Source organism: Cydia strobilella, chromosome 9, assembly GCF_947568885.1.
Source record: "Cydia strobilella chromosome 9, ilCydStro3.1, whole genome shotgun sequence".
Classification (NCBI taxonomy): domain Eukaryota; kingdom Metazoa; phylum Arthropoda; class Insecta; order Lepidoptera; family Tortricidae; genus Cydia; species Cydia strobilella.
In genome coordinates, this window is record NC_086049.1 from 15,522,775 (window position 1) to 15,537,437 (window position 14,663).

General features: G+C 41.2%; 1 protein-coding gene and 1 long non-coding RNA gene across 2 annotated transcripts in view; both read left to right on the forward strand.

The window, feature by feature from the left end:
* LOC134744361 (unconventional myosin-XV) overlaps window positions 1–8,612 on the forward strand; it is a 136,221-nt gene extending 127,609 nt beyond the window's left edge. The window contains exons 24-32 of the mRNA XM_063678142.1: window positions 3,184–3,442; window positions 4,277–4,431; window positions 4,786–4,924; window positions 5,578–5,706; window positions 6,275–6,499; window positions 6,672–6,950; window positions 7,267–7,452; window positions 7,804–7,957; window positions 8,480–8,612. Of these exons, the coding sequence (XP_063534212.1) occupies window positions 3,184–3,442; window positions 4,277–4,431; window positions 4,786–4,924; window positions 5,578–5,706; window positions 6,275–6,499; window positions 6,672–6,950; window positions 7,267–7,452; window positions 7,804–7,957; window positions 8,480–8,493 (1,540 nt within the window). The 3' untranslated portion in view covers window positions 8,494–8,612. The remainder of the gene's footprint in view (window positions 1–3,183; window positions 3,443–4,276; window positions 4,432–4,785; window positions 4,925–5,577; window positions 5,707–6,274; window positions 6,500–6,671; window positions 6,951–7,266; window positions 7,453–7,803; window positions 7,958–8,479) is intronic.
* Window positions 8,613–8,842: 230 nt separating this feature from the next.
* Window positions 8,843–9,796, forward strand: LOC134744362 (uncharacterized). Its single transcript, XR_010128086.1, has 2 exons — window positions 8,843–8,948; window positions 9,087–9,796. It is a non-coding gene; the product is annotated as an uncharacterized LOC134744362 (long non-coding RNA).
* Window positions 9,797–14,663: the final 4,867 nt, after the last annotated feature.

Below are 14,663 nucleotides of genomic sequence, written 5' to 3' on the forward strand. Positions count from 1 at the left end.
TAGTTTTATACCGCTACGCTACGCCTAACTTCGCACGGGTTAATTATATACAATAACCATTCTCGGATATGAATCGCATCGGTGAAAACCGGAACAAGTTCGATTCAATCGAATCCGGCATAGATAAACAGATAGGTGTGCGGCAGAAAACTAAGCATTGATAACAGTTCACGCAAGTCAAAAAATGGAATAAGGAAGTCCGTAACATACATCGCGCAATCACTAAAGGCCGAACATAAACAAACGTTTGAAAGCCGAAATGAAATGCAAAATTATTCGTATCGTAATCCGTAATCGCTTCCCCGGTTCGATACTTTCCCCGATTGATGCGAGCGAAGTATCGATGATGGCGAGCAGTCGCGCGATGTCGGCGGTGTCGAGCGGTGATCGGTCGGCGGAAACCGACCACGACATCTCGGTGGACAGCCTGTCGTCCAGCGAGGATAGCGAAGTGCCGCAGGAAACCAGCGACGACGAGCTGGCCACCAGCATCCTGTGAGATCCTTAGTCATATCCCGTGTTGTGTAGTGGAAGTGTTGTGTTGGCTGTATAACATGCAATAAACAAAGCCCCGATTAAGTGTATTTGCCAATGTTTGAATAATATTGTTAGTGTTATGTGTATATTTTGTTTTACTAATAGATAGCAACGTTATTTTAGCGGTTTGGTTTTCGCTTTACGTTTATAAAAAGCGCAACATTATTCTATAACCGCTAGTGCCCGCAACAATACGACTGCGTGAATTTGCATCGAATGCGCGTGCGCTTCCTGTTGGCTTTGTTTACTTTGACTACGTTTTTGTAATGGCGAGAACGATACCTAAGGTATATAGTTACCCCCTTATTCATAAAACTGTACGGGCTTGACATGATTTAGTTAAATTGTGTTTTATCCCTTTCTTACAAATACATGAGTCAAAATGACAGATAAAGACAAACGATTCATAGCTAATTCAGGCCGTAACGCGTTTATGAATAACGCAACGCCATTAGAAGCTAATACAAGTAGTTTAGAGTGCACTATTTTCAGGATCTATTTACGACTTTATTGGTGACATAGTTATCTTATCTGGGCCCATAATCAATAATGTTGGCACAAAGTAACAACACTTTGGCCGATTTAATTTTGCTTTTTTCAAACGTTTAAGAATGAGTACTGAATCTACTGATCAATGTCATCGTAATGAATTATGTAACGCCGGTGATAAACTGACAATCATTCTTGGCGCACATGGAATATCTCTACATTCTCTACGTCTGTTTATACTAAACGTCATAAGTAATTGCGTAGGTTGCAAAGCGATCAAATTGCAGGATCGACACGTTGGTGATTAAATAATATTCGTCGACTTTGTGATTGAGAGCCATCTCGCTCCCGGTAGGAAGGTTGAATGTAATATTTATTCAGTCGTTTTTTTACGAAAGAGGAACCTAAGGCTGTGTTTCCACCAGAAATGTGCGATGATGCGTAGCGAGGAATGTGTTTGTTAAAAACCAATAGAATCACTTCGTTTATCTATCCTCGCTCAGCGCAGCTCTAGTCGGGAATTGTCTATTGGTTCTTAACAAACACATCCTGACATCCCTCACTACGCATCCTTATTCTCAATTTAAGTCGATATATAACTGGACTGGAAGAAACTTTAAGTTTGAATTTTGCACCTTTTTTGCACTCCCTCTTAGATACCTGCATATTACCAAATAAACAGTTGGTACTTTGCGAAGTGTGAGAGCACGTATTAAATACCTATCTTTCCTATGAAAAAGTGTGACAAGGGGGGAGGGTCTAAAAAAATCTAAATTTTGTGTGATGTAATTTATTAATGAATAACCCCTTAGATAATAATAAAAATTAGGAAATTTTCTCATTATGCAACACGAAAACTAAACATAAATAATAATATAAAAATTGGAAATATTCTCATTATGCAACACGAAAATATAAAACTCGTAACACTCGCGAAATGGATCTAGGACAAATTAACATTTAAGTAATTTGCAAGTCATAATACTCATAATATTAACGAGATTCATTAATTTGCAGAGGATTTGCATAAGATTCATTAATGTCAATATATGGGTAGCTTTTGACATTTAGGTTAAAAAACGTAATTTTTTGCATCACAAAAACAAATGTAGGTGACATTTAGCTAAGTTAAGTAAATATAAAAATTTGTCATTCAGCCTTAATAGCGGTTTCACAAAAACTACATTACATATTTACAAGTATATATATATATACATCTAATATAGTTTGTTCATTCAAATTAAATTATATGGTTTACAGGTTTGCTAAAGTCTCATTTATATAGGTACGTAGTATGAAGATATGTATCATTGAAATCATCATGAACTCTAACATGTAACATTTACGTATAGCTAGCTAGCTAGTGATACCATATGTAGGTAATATATATGGGACAATAAAATATGAATCTCAAGAAAACTATTTTATAAGTCATTTACTGGTTTTGATTAGGACAGGTACTATATAAATGGATAGAGAAACGGTGTCAAAAGATAATTACTTTAAAGGGAAACGAATTTATACTGATGGGCAGTGAAAATTAGCTGCGTGGTCTGCGTATGCTATGAATATTTATAAAAGGCATTAAATCATAATCCGGATATCGTCCATAACGCACGCCCAAATCGGCTATGAGTTTAAGTAACAATAAGAAAGCGAGTACTTCTTCCGTTTGAATGTCGAAAACGGCAAATACTACACGCTTGTATTGAGACATAATTGCATTGTAGGTGCAATGTTAATCTGTCAGGTGTGTTGGTTGGTGGTGTAGTGCATTCCTACTTATAATCCTGAAGAATGTTTAAATTACGTGCCGCTTCTAGGTAAACTATAATATGAGGAGGCAGAAATTTGAAGTGATTATTATGCAAGGTGACAACGATAAATTATCATAGATCGTAATATACACAGATAGTAAATAGCACTTTGGAAAAGAACTGCAAAATGTTAACCTGATTATGTTATTCTCCTCTGAAATCGAAATAAAGTTTCGTCTACTTTTTTAACTCTGAACTTTTGTCCTAGCTCCACAACCAACGGACCCAATTTCGCGTTTTTTGTAATTTGCAAAATTTCTAAATCAGCAATATTTTATACAGCTCTGTTTAGATGCGCTGTCGTATTTCGAGGTTCTGACTATTTTGTTTTCCCTTTCAGACTAGAAATTCTAAAAGCTGATTCATCACTCAAGAGCAAAGCGAAGCGCAACGAATGGACCTGGAAGGCGCAGACGGACGTGGTGAAATGGCAGGCGACGGCGCTGCGCGCGCCGCTGCTTCGCCTGCCACCAGCGCTCGCGCCGCCGGCCTTGGAGTGCTTCACGTGTGTGCGGGCTTACTGTGGGGACTTGAATGCGAATGAGAGGGCTATGCACCAGGATCTGACTGAAGTTAAATGCGTCTATACAGTGCTTATGGTGAGTTCTAAATTAGTTGCCGTGACGCGTCGCCTCCAGCCTGCGTTGGCCCCGTCCGCCTTGAAGTGCTTTATGAGATCTGAATTCGAATGAATGGGCTATGCACCAGGATTTCACTAAAGTTAAATTATACAGTGCTTATGGTAAATACTAAATTAGGTTCTTTAGGCCTAGGTTTTGCCGTGTTATCTTGACTATTTCGTCTACTTTCTCTCAGGCAATTGTTTTACAATTTAATGCAGGTACCTACTCGTAAAACTTTTTAAAAGTATCCGTTTCGTAGATAAATATTCTTGCTAATCAAAATATCTCAAGATTTAAGTTAAAGTACGCCGTCGCTGAGGAAGTGTTCACATTCACGCCTCACTGATTCTGCGAGAAACATTTCTTGAATTTAAATACAAATCAACATTAATGCTCTTTGTTCACGTGGGATTCTGTACCCGAGTGCTAGACTAATTGTGGAGTACTTCCATCATGTCATGAGATTCAAGAGGAACACGCGTTAGTAATTTTATAGCCTTTTGTTTTGATGTTTCATCAAATACCTCAACCCTGTAAACCTGAGACAACAATACTACAAGGCTAGCTGGAGAGGCTTTTAATTGTCGATTAACATGACGATCCTTGGGGAAGACTAAATGCCAGAAACGTGTTTCTTTCAGCCAAGTATCACAGATAGTCGAGGCTTATTAAGCTAGAACTCTTATTAAGCACTTTGTCTCAATTCTCCTCATGAATGCCTTCAAATCCTACGTAAGTTATCAGTCGCAGATTTCATTCTGATGACTTTTGTCCATCTCGCTGGGATATACAATGACACATTTTTTGCAGCACTGCCACTCAGTACCGGAGCTGCGCGACGAGGTGTACTGCCAACTGATGAAACAGACCACCTCCAACCGGTCCGCGGCCCCCGACTCCTGCCAGCGCGCCTGGCGGCTCATGTCAATCCTGGCCGCTTACTTCACCTGCTCAGATACTTTAAGGTCTTTATCCTTTTTTTACTCTCTCTGAAACTAAATACGTATAAAGGTGGAACAATCAGTAGCACTAAAGGGAACAGAAAGCATCACGTTACCTACACGACAACGCCTCGCCCAACCCTCAACCCTCACGATGTTTTCCTTCACCGAAAAGCTACTGGTATAAGTATCAAATGATATTTCGTATATAAGTTCCGAAAAACTCATTGGTACGTGCCGGGGTTTCAACCCGCGACCTCCGGATTGAAAGTCGCACGCTCTTACCGCTAGGCCACCAACACTTTTTTTTACCTAATTACTTCCTTTCTTAATACACCGATTTAAACAAAAGTAATAATGATAAATTATGTTTTACAGACCATTCCTAGTGGAATACCTGTCAGCCGCGGCAGCGGACCGGCGGCGGCCGTGCCAAGGCACCGCAACTGTGTGCCTGGCTAACCTAAGGAAGACGCTGCGCTGCGGCGGACGCAAGAATGTACCTAGTGTTGAGGAGGTAAGGACACATTTTCCCGTAGTTAAAAATCTACTCTTTTCCAATGTAAAGAAAGCCAAACCAACTCATAAAAGTCATTACCTGCAATACTCATACATATGTCCACATAAACACAGCGTTTTTAGGATTTTGAACTTTATTTGGTTAAGGCGGTTCCCTGAGCCAGAAGGCGAAAAATCTCCTTATGTCATCATATTTTTCTAAGAAACGTTGATATTCGTAGACGTGGAAAAAATTTATGTAGTTCTTGATTATATTATCTTTAATTTATAAGCTTCCCATACACGAATTATGACATTTCGCTCGATACAATTAATTCCCAAAGTAACCTCTAACTAGGACTTTTAATTCAACTTTACTCGATTATTTATTATGTGAAACTATAAATAAATAGAAGACGAAAAAAAACAATCTCAAGCGGTCAAATAGTAATTTGACCGTTCGAATTTCGATATTGTAAGGCAACATTTTAATATAAATAAAGATCGACAAAATTCGATTAAAATTGACACTTGGCGCGCATTGTCTTTCCTGTTCTTTCTCGCGAGTGATAGCGGCAAACCGATGGAACGGCCTTAACCTAACGTGTATATGAGATTGCCTTCGACCTCACTAATACTAATGGTGATGATGTGTCATGTGTCATGTGTCAGGTGACGGCGGTGTCGGCGGGGCGGTCCGCGCGGCGGCAGCTGTACCGGCTGCCGGGCGGCGCCGAGCGCGTCGTCAACACGCGCTGCGCCACCGTCGTGCGCGACATCGTCGACGAGCTGTGCGAGCTGGTACGTACTATTTAACACGCACAAAACGCATTTCTCGCAAACTAGTTTTCTAATGTAAGTCTGTTGTTGTTTGTTTTTAAAGTTAAAGGGTCGAAATGTGTTAAATGTCGCCATTTATAATGTTGAGAGCAGATATAAACAACTGAACAGTCATCGTCTTCCTCGCGTTATCCCGGCTTTTTGTCACGGCTGGGAGCCTGGCGTCCGCTTGGCAACTAATCCCGAGAATTGACGTAGGCGCTAGTTCTTACGAAAGCGACTGCCATCTGACCTTCCAAACCAGTTTTCCGTCACCGAAAAGCGACTGATAAATATCAAATGATATTTCGTACATAAGTTCCGAAAACTCATTGGTACAAGCCGGGATTTGAACCCGCGTCCTCCGGATTTAAAATCGCACGTTCTTACAGCTAGGTCACCAGCGAAACAACTGAACAGTATGGAGTATAAATCTACTCTGCTCTACGACAACTCAAATATAGTATATGCACAAAACGGAGGGGGTGTGACGTGTATATACATCACAGTACAATAAATGAACTCTATTAAAATTTGTCTCTGCTTTCAGATCGGCGTGACAAGCGAGGCAGAGCGTCAAGAGTTCTCCCTCTACTGCATCGTGGCCGGCGACGCGCTCACCATGCCCCTCGCGGGCGACGAGTACGTGCTAGACGTGACAACCGAGCTGCAGCGAGCTCATCATCCCTTCTACCTCATCTTCTGCCGCTCCGTGTGGCACCACCCGCTCAGATCAGACGCGCCTCCGCTGTACACTGAGGTGTTGTTCAACCAGGTGAGTCCTACACTTGTATGATAAGAGTACGTCTTAGATAAGACCCCGGAGTTGCAGCCTGCCCTACTCCTTCTACCTCATCTTCTGCCGTTCCGTTCCGTCAACGGACAACATCTTATTACTATACTTCTCTAACAGAGCCCTGGTTACATGTTTATAATATAATGTTTAGGTGGCCCCGGACTACCTGGAGGGGCTGCTGCTGGTGGTGCCGGGCGGCGCGGCGCCGGCGGCGGGCGTGCTGCGCGACGTGGCGCTGGCGGCGGCGCTGCTGCACCGCGCGGCGGGGCTGGGCGAGGCGCCGCACGCGCGGGACCTGAAGTTCCTGCTGCCGAAGCCGCTGCTGGCGCTGCGCGAGCCGCGCCCGGCCAAGTGGGCCGCCTGGGTCGCGCAGGAGTGGCCGGCGGCGCGCGCGCTCTCCCCGGCCGCCGCCAAGTCTAAAGTGCTACAGGTGAGACTCATGCTCGAGCTGCACTGTTTATACCTACCCACTGTGCAGTTAGCCCCCGAGGCGTCGCACGTCCGGAACCGAACAGTATTTCTGTCCAAACCCATGCTGACCCTTAAGCTGGCGACGTTTACGACCATTATTTTCCCTGGTTTCCAGTTCTAGTAATTTAACTTACCGTGCCCTGCCCTTGCAGCTTGTAGCGTAGTTTAATTATTCCTACGCTTAAATTTCAAAATGCGCGAAACTATCTTGGTACTAAAATGAAACAAAATTGTTATCTTCAAAGTGAATAAATTGTTGTTAATATTTTCCCCAGGTCCTATCCCGCTGGCCGCTGTTCGGCTCATCATTCTTCGCGGTGCGTCGCGTCGGCGGCGGCGCGCCCAACGAGTGGCGAGAACACGTGCTGGCGCTCAACCGGCGCGGCGTGCACCTGCTGGACGCGCACACGCACGACACCGACACGCACTGGCCCTACGCCGACCTCATCTCCACCAGGAAGGTGTGTATTATACTTTACACACGCACGAGTGTAGTAAGGGCCTAACTTATGCGGCGAAATTGAAGAGCGATAGTTATGGCATCGAGCTTATAATCACGTACTTGCTCACAAACGGAAAGGCGTGAAACGACTAGGCTTTTGTTTTAGGATATAACGGGCGCTTGAGCCATAAGAGTGGCCGCTTGACTCGACGATAGCTCGAGTAGTTGGGTTGGGAGTTCGGCCGACAATGAGTGCGTTGGGCAATGCATCTAACGCGCAAACTTGACAACCATATAGTGTCGAAACAAAACTTGCTTTGCTGTATTTATTACTTTTATTCATGTTTGCTAAATGTATTGTTATTACCAGGTCCGGTCTGAGGACGGCACACTGTTCCTGGACGTGAAGTGCGGCTCGCTCCTGCAGCAGCGAGTGACCCGGCTGCAGGCCGAGCAGGCTCACGAGGTCGCGCGACTGGTGCGGCAGTACGTGCAGCTGCAGAGGGACCACAGGCACCACGACGGTTAGTGACCAATTACATTTGTAATTTGTAAGATAAACACGAAAATAACTTTATCTACACACAGGTCATAAACCCTCTATGATGCGTTCAAAAACCGCAAATTACGGCCAGCATTTCGATACAATAAATATCATATCTGTAAAATATTGACATTCAAATTTTGAACATCTAGAAAACAAAGGAATTTGACCTCATTTCTAGTATCAGTCGAGATCAAATTTTATTGAGTGTGTGATCAAATGCCGCAACGGCGGTCGTAACACGCGGTTCTTGAACATCATAGAGAGCATATGCGTGTATAGGTAGATAAAGCAGTGTATGTAACTACATAATTAGGCATTAAAGCACTTGTGTGATATTTTTATTAAACTCTCTTTCAGCTCGTTTCAAAAACCCACACTTGTATTTCAATGCCTTTCATTATAATCACATAAACTACTATCACAAAATTGTGTCACACCAGTATTAATCGTAAATTAAAAATTGCTAACGCCCGAAAACTAATCATCTGTTTCGTTGCAGGTTTCAACGCATGAGGCAGATAGACCAAGCATGTAATAAACGGACTCAAGTAATTAAGTGCAGTGTGTATATTTCCAATAATTATATTACAAACCAATGCATAATATACAATGCATAATGCTCACCCAACATTTCCGTCCTTTAAAGATCTGAACATCGTAATGTAATAAGTATTGAGGATAGTATTTTAATATTATATATTTCGTCAGCCGCATTGCATGATCGGTCAGAATCTCGAAATAATTTTATATTTCAAGACTTTCGACGTGTTTGTATATTAGTGCCTTATTTCAATGTAAAGCTAAAGTAGATGGCGTGAACTAATATATGTGCGTACGTCAAAAATCAAACATTATGTAATGATAGCTGTAATTCATTCAGTTCATTTCATTCACGCCAGCTTCGATGAATCGATCTGTATGCGCTGCGGCCGCCGCGATTGAAATGAGAATAGGATTTTAGCACAAATGTAATATTTCGTCGCTATACCTACTCAACCTCATATCTGCAACAATCATTTGATGGAAATGTCGCTTTTCTTTCATTCGGAATACGGGTGTTTTTGTCATCAAATGAGTGTTACAGATACGAGGTTGAGTAAGTATAGCGGCTATTTTTTTACTTCACACCAAATTAATTCCACGCGTAGATACCTACTTCTATTTTCATTTTAGTCATATTTAGTAAATATAATTTACGAGAAGTTTTAAAAGATTTTTAATTTAATTTAGTCAACTTAGGCGAATGTTTTGCATAATCGCATTCTTGTTTAACCACCAATGATACATTAAAGTTTAATATATTTTATTCATACATTTGTTTTAGCATAATGAAATATTATTGCATGTGTTACATTCCAAGTACATTTTAACATTCCAACTCGTGAACAGGGTGATAGTGTCAATCACAAAGTATTCTCAAATATATGTAGATAATTTTATTTGTGTTTTGTTTATGGAATTCGTATTATGTTATATATAGTATCGTTATTTCCATCGACAAAATTTAGAATCCCACAGTTTACGAATCTCGAGGTAAAACGATTGTATGATATTTTGTACCTTCTCTGTCTTCCTCCTGTTATAAAGGTGCTATTTATGAAGTAGTTATTTAAATATCTGATATGAAATCAACTCAAAAATAAAGTAAAGTAAGCAATAACTCCTTTTTATATATTTTAGGCCGCTTTAGGGTCGGAGTCATGTATACTTATATTTATAATCAATTCTTTTGTTGTTATTATGTAATATAATTTAAATATATATTCGAAATATGAGAATGTAATGTAGATACCAATAAAGTAATATTTTGAATATTGTGTACCGTTTTCCTTAACCAATATTACTTAGTTTTTTGAATGATTCACGGTTAGTTTCACTAGACTTATATTGACCGGGATATAGACCCGTCGAAATATCGGGAGCTCACAAATAATACAAAAGGTAATCTCGGTCTATATCCCGGTCAATATAAGTCTAATATTACTTACTTAAAAACGTTTCCTACGCATGTTATTCACCCGGGCTAGCAAAGGAGTAGCGCGACCCGCGAGATATACTACTCGTTGCTATTTAATAATTATCTACAGTTAAAAAAACTAGACGGGTAGTCCTATCTCGCGGGCGAGACACAGTCGCGCCCCTCCTGTGCTATGCTTACAGATTGAATAACAATACTTTGCCGGAGTTTGCTTGACATGTCTGGCAACATCGCACGACTCGACAAAATATGTCAGGCGAAGTTTTGCGGAGGAGCAGTATTAGTTCGGCTGACGTCGCTGCCTTCTTCCGTCGTGCGATGTTGCGACTGCCAAATGCTTCAGGTGAAAATGTAGTTTCATGGAGTTTCTTAACTTCTCCTGCTGGCGCAGCATGGTTCCATTTTTATCGCCTGTCACTATGCCCGTCACTTTCGCACTTACATACTTGTTAGAACGTAACAGGCATGGTGACAAGCGATAAAAATGCGACCGTGCTGCGCCCGCTGAAGTCACTGCGATGACACCATATTAAGTCGAGCAAAGCAACTATCACTAACACAATTAACACTTAACGTAACACTTTGTCACATGACATTTGTCCTCTAGTGAATCAATGCCGCCAACGGGTATGTTTGTATGTGCATGCGACACACATGACACAAAGTCCATCAAACGCATTAGCTTGTTTATCAGGTAGTCCGTTCACTTGTTGGCCACCACCATAGTTATTATTTTTCCTGTGGCCACGAACCTTTTATAGCAGTCATCAGTATATCTATTTTGTTTTTGTCATTTTAAAACCTCTTGAATGCCCTAACCATTTCCAATCACAATTAGCATCTCTTGCACAACCCTACGCAAGAGGCATCCTAAAAGCAAGCCCCAGCTGATGTGCCAAGGCCCCCCGCGTTCCCACGGCGCGTAAAAACTGTCCTTTGTCTACCGCCAGTACCAAGGCTTCCTCTTAACTCTGCATAATTATATGCCTCGCCTAGTCGCAGTTATGGGAAATATACCTACTATATATATACTTCATAGGTGAGTCATAGTCAAATTAAACCGGGTCACTCATGTTTATACAGTCGATGATTGCTCGACGTGTTTCGCTTCATTCATTCATAACGAGCAGCATTTTCATAGACATGTCGAGCAATCATCGACTGTATAAACGTGAGTGACCCGGTTTAATTAACCGACTTCAAGATTTCAAAAGGAGGAGGTTCTCAATTCGGTTTTTTTTATGTTAGGTACTCCATAACTCCGTCATTTCTAGACCGATTTTGAAAATTCTTTTTTGATTGTAAGTATATACATACTGATTGGTCCCGTTTTTGTCAAAACGCAGTTCTGATGATGGGGTCCATGAGGAATCGAGGGAACTCCTCAAATGTTAAAGGCATACATATAGTAAGTTTTGTATTTTCATCAACAAATCAAGCATTTACATTTAAAAAAGCATATGCCCATATGTGCCCGGTGGGAACCAATGGGAATACACTAAAACTCGTACAGTCGAGGTACTTGTTAAATAACGCCAATAACAAAGTGCAAAAAAATATGTACACACTACCTATCTTAATATACATATTTTTGGCACTGTATTTTCTGCTCATGTATTTTCAGCGACGTCATCGAAATTTCGCTCCACACGTGGATAACTATCAGAACAGTTTTCAGCTCAGTCAATCTGATCTTCTGGCCATTATTTTTTATGGGAAAATTAGACTGTAGGTACTATTTAATTATTTTTCAAATGATTAACAAAGGTTAGCAAGAACACAAAATCGATGTGAATTAAAACAAAATGAGTGGGAAATCTGCATTAAATTGAATAGGTATCAAAGCAGTCAAGCTAGCCTCGATCTTGTCCTCAATAACAATCGCAAACACGTAGTGCAAGCGCCATGCTATGCAAATGTTATACAATTATGACACATTTATTGCATCTGTTTTATAATTCACACATAACATGAACACATTAACCTTGGTTAGGACCCAAACGAGGCGCAACGAGTCGCACAGTAAATCAACAAATGTCTAACTATGTGCAAGGAATTGTTGAGGGCAGAAGAGATAGTCTAAGAAAAAATCGTGTCCCCGAGTTTGAAATGGCTCTATACTATGCGAAATGTTTTGTGGTATCTGAGGGCCTAGCCAAGATGCCAATCGTTTGCGCCGTAGCGAATGAAACGTCACACTTCCATATTACTGCGACAGAGTTAAGGGGCCCACTGATTATCAGTCCGGCGGACGATATCGGCCTGTAAGTTAGAACAAGAATTTCACAGTTCCGAACAACTGACAGGTCAATATCGTCCGGCGGACTGATAGTCAGTGGGCCCCTTTAGCGTATCGTTAGGCTAAGAGGCTAGGAATATGGATGGTATAGAAAGGATGCCAATCTCTTATAACAGAATTGTTGCAAAAGTGACCGCTTTCAGCTTTAAATAATAGTTCCTAATCTCTCCGGTGGCGCTAGTTAGGCTCTGGGACACGAGTATAACATGAACCAACAAATAACCCGACGGTTGTTTTTGGTAGTATTTCGGTGTATGGTGGCGCCGCCTAATTACTGTTTTTTGATGGACACTTTTCATACATAGAGATTTGGCTCCTTTATATAGTCTCCATGGCTAGGAACCCTGAATTGTCAAACGCCAACTTTTGAAAACCAGAACTTCGGCATAAAGTATGTGACAGCGCTATGTAGTTACAGTCGCCATCAGATATATCGATGCGGCCGAGGTGCTCAAAAACATCTAAACACGCACTCAACTAGCGCCTTGACAATAGAGGCGTGTTCAGATATTTGTGAGCACCTGGTGGTGATGGTCTGATGGCATTTACAACCAACTATTACACGCAGCAAACTTTTTTTTTTTTACGACTACATCCCTAAATACATCAATAAACTTTTTGCTACGTGGGTACTGGTAGGATCTACTCCGTGGTTAGGATGTTTAGTGTTTAGTCGGAAATTCCGAGTCATTTTGGGGTCACATTCACACAATCCCCATTGTCTTCGTCTCTTGATTGCCGCCGCTGAACGATAGGGACGAAAACATTTAGCGACTACGAGTGACTCGTCATAGTAACGAGTCATAGGTACCTTTACCTTTTAATACTATTAAGTATGTGAAAAACAAACGTATGCAGTTACTGCAGCCTATTATGGACTGCAACATCAGGGGTGTCACATGCGGGCGTTGTCCATTTATAACTGTTTTTCGAGAAACAATCCTTATACTCTCGAATATACCTATATATTATAAATTTATCTGAAGAAAACCCGGACGGAAGCTCTTTCCACAGTCCGAGTTTCGCAAGTGAAAATTCCGCAATACCATAGGTACTTACCAATTGGGTCTAGGTCACACCTTTGTACGAACAGCCTGAAAAGTCTGGACATTTTTGTATTATCATTTGACATTTCCATGTATTCAAGCTGCCGTGGCATTGTTACATTAACTGACGATGACTAAAATGTACAGGCGAGGTTAAAAATAAATATTTGAATAAGCAAAAATGTACCATGGAAGCAAGAAATAAATGAATACTGAATACTAAGGTAAGCTTTGTATGACAACTTGACAAGCAATAGCGAAGACGTATACCTACCTGCCTACCTACTATTTACCTTGCGCTTTTTAAGGCTTTACGAAAGGCCCATTCCTTTTATGAAGGCGGTTCCCTGAGCCAGAAGGCGAAAAATCTCCTTATATGATCCTGTTTTTCTAAGAGTCGTTGATATTCGTAGACGTGAAAAAAATATATGTAGTTCTTGACTATATTATCTTTAATAACATAGCTTCCGATACACGAATTATGACACTTCGCTCGATACAATTAATTCCCAAAGTAACCTCTAACTCGGACTTTTAATCCAACTTTACTCGGTTATTTATTATGTGATACTATAAACAAAAAAAGAAGAAAAAACAATCTTAACTTAAATAATAATTTCATAGCTTTCGAATTTCGATATTGTAGGGTAACGTTTTTAAAATAAATAAAAATCGACAAAATTCGATCAAAATTGACCCTTGGCGCGCATGATCTTTCTCGTTCTTTCTTGCGAAATGTGACAGAGACAGCGGCAAACCGATGGAACGGCCTGAAGTCGCTACCGCACCTGTTGCTCTGCCGTTAGAGCGTTTTCACATTGTCCGATCCGATATCGAATGTCGGAATTAAGTAAAATTAAGTAAAATGTAAGATGTATGTGTACCTTGGTGTATGCTGTTTGCTGATGACATTGTGCTTGTAGGTGAAAACGAACTAGAGGTGCAGAGCAGACTTGAGAAATGGCGGCAAAAATTGGAGAATGTTGGCCTAAAGATCAGCAGATCTAAAACAGAACACATGTTCTGCGATTTTGGCGGTCTCTCCAGTTTTGCTGCCATAGAACTCGATAGCGTTACATTGCCGGTCTGCTCCGACTTCAAGTACCTCGGTTCGCTCGTACAGTGCGATGGCGATATTGACCGCGACGTGAAAAACCGGATTAGCACAGGATGGATGAAATGGCGACAGGTTACGGGAACCATTTGTGACGCCCGTATGCCCCTTCGGTTGAAGGGTAAAATTTATAAAACGATCATAAGACCTGTCGTCATGTATGGATCAGAGTGTTGGGCCCTAAAGGTGAAGGATGAAAAGAGATTGCATGTAGCGGAGATGAGAATGTTAAGGTGGATGTGTGGC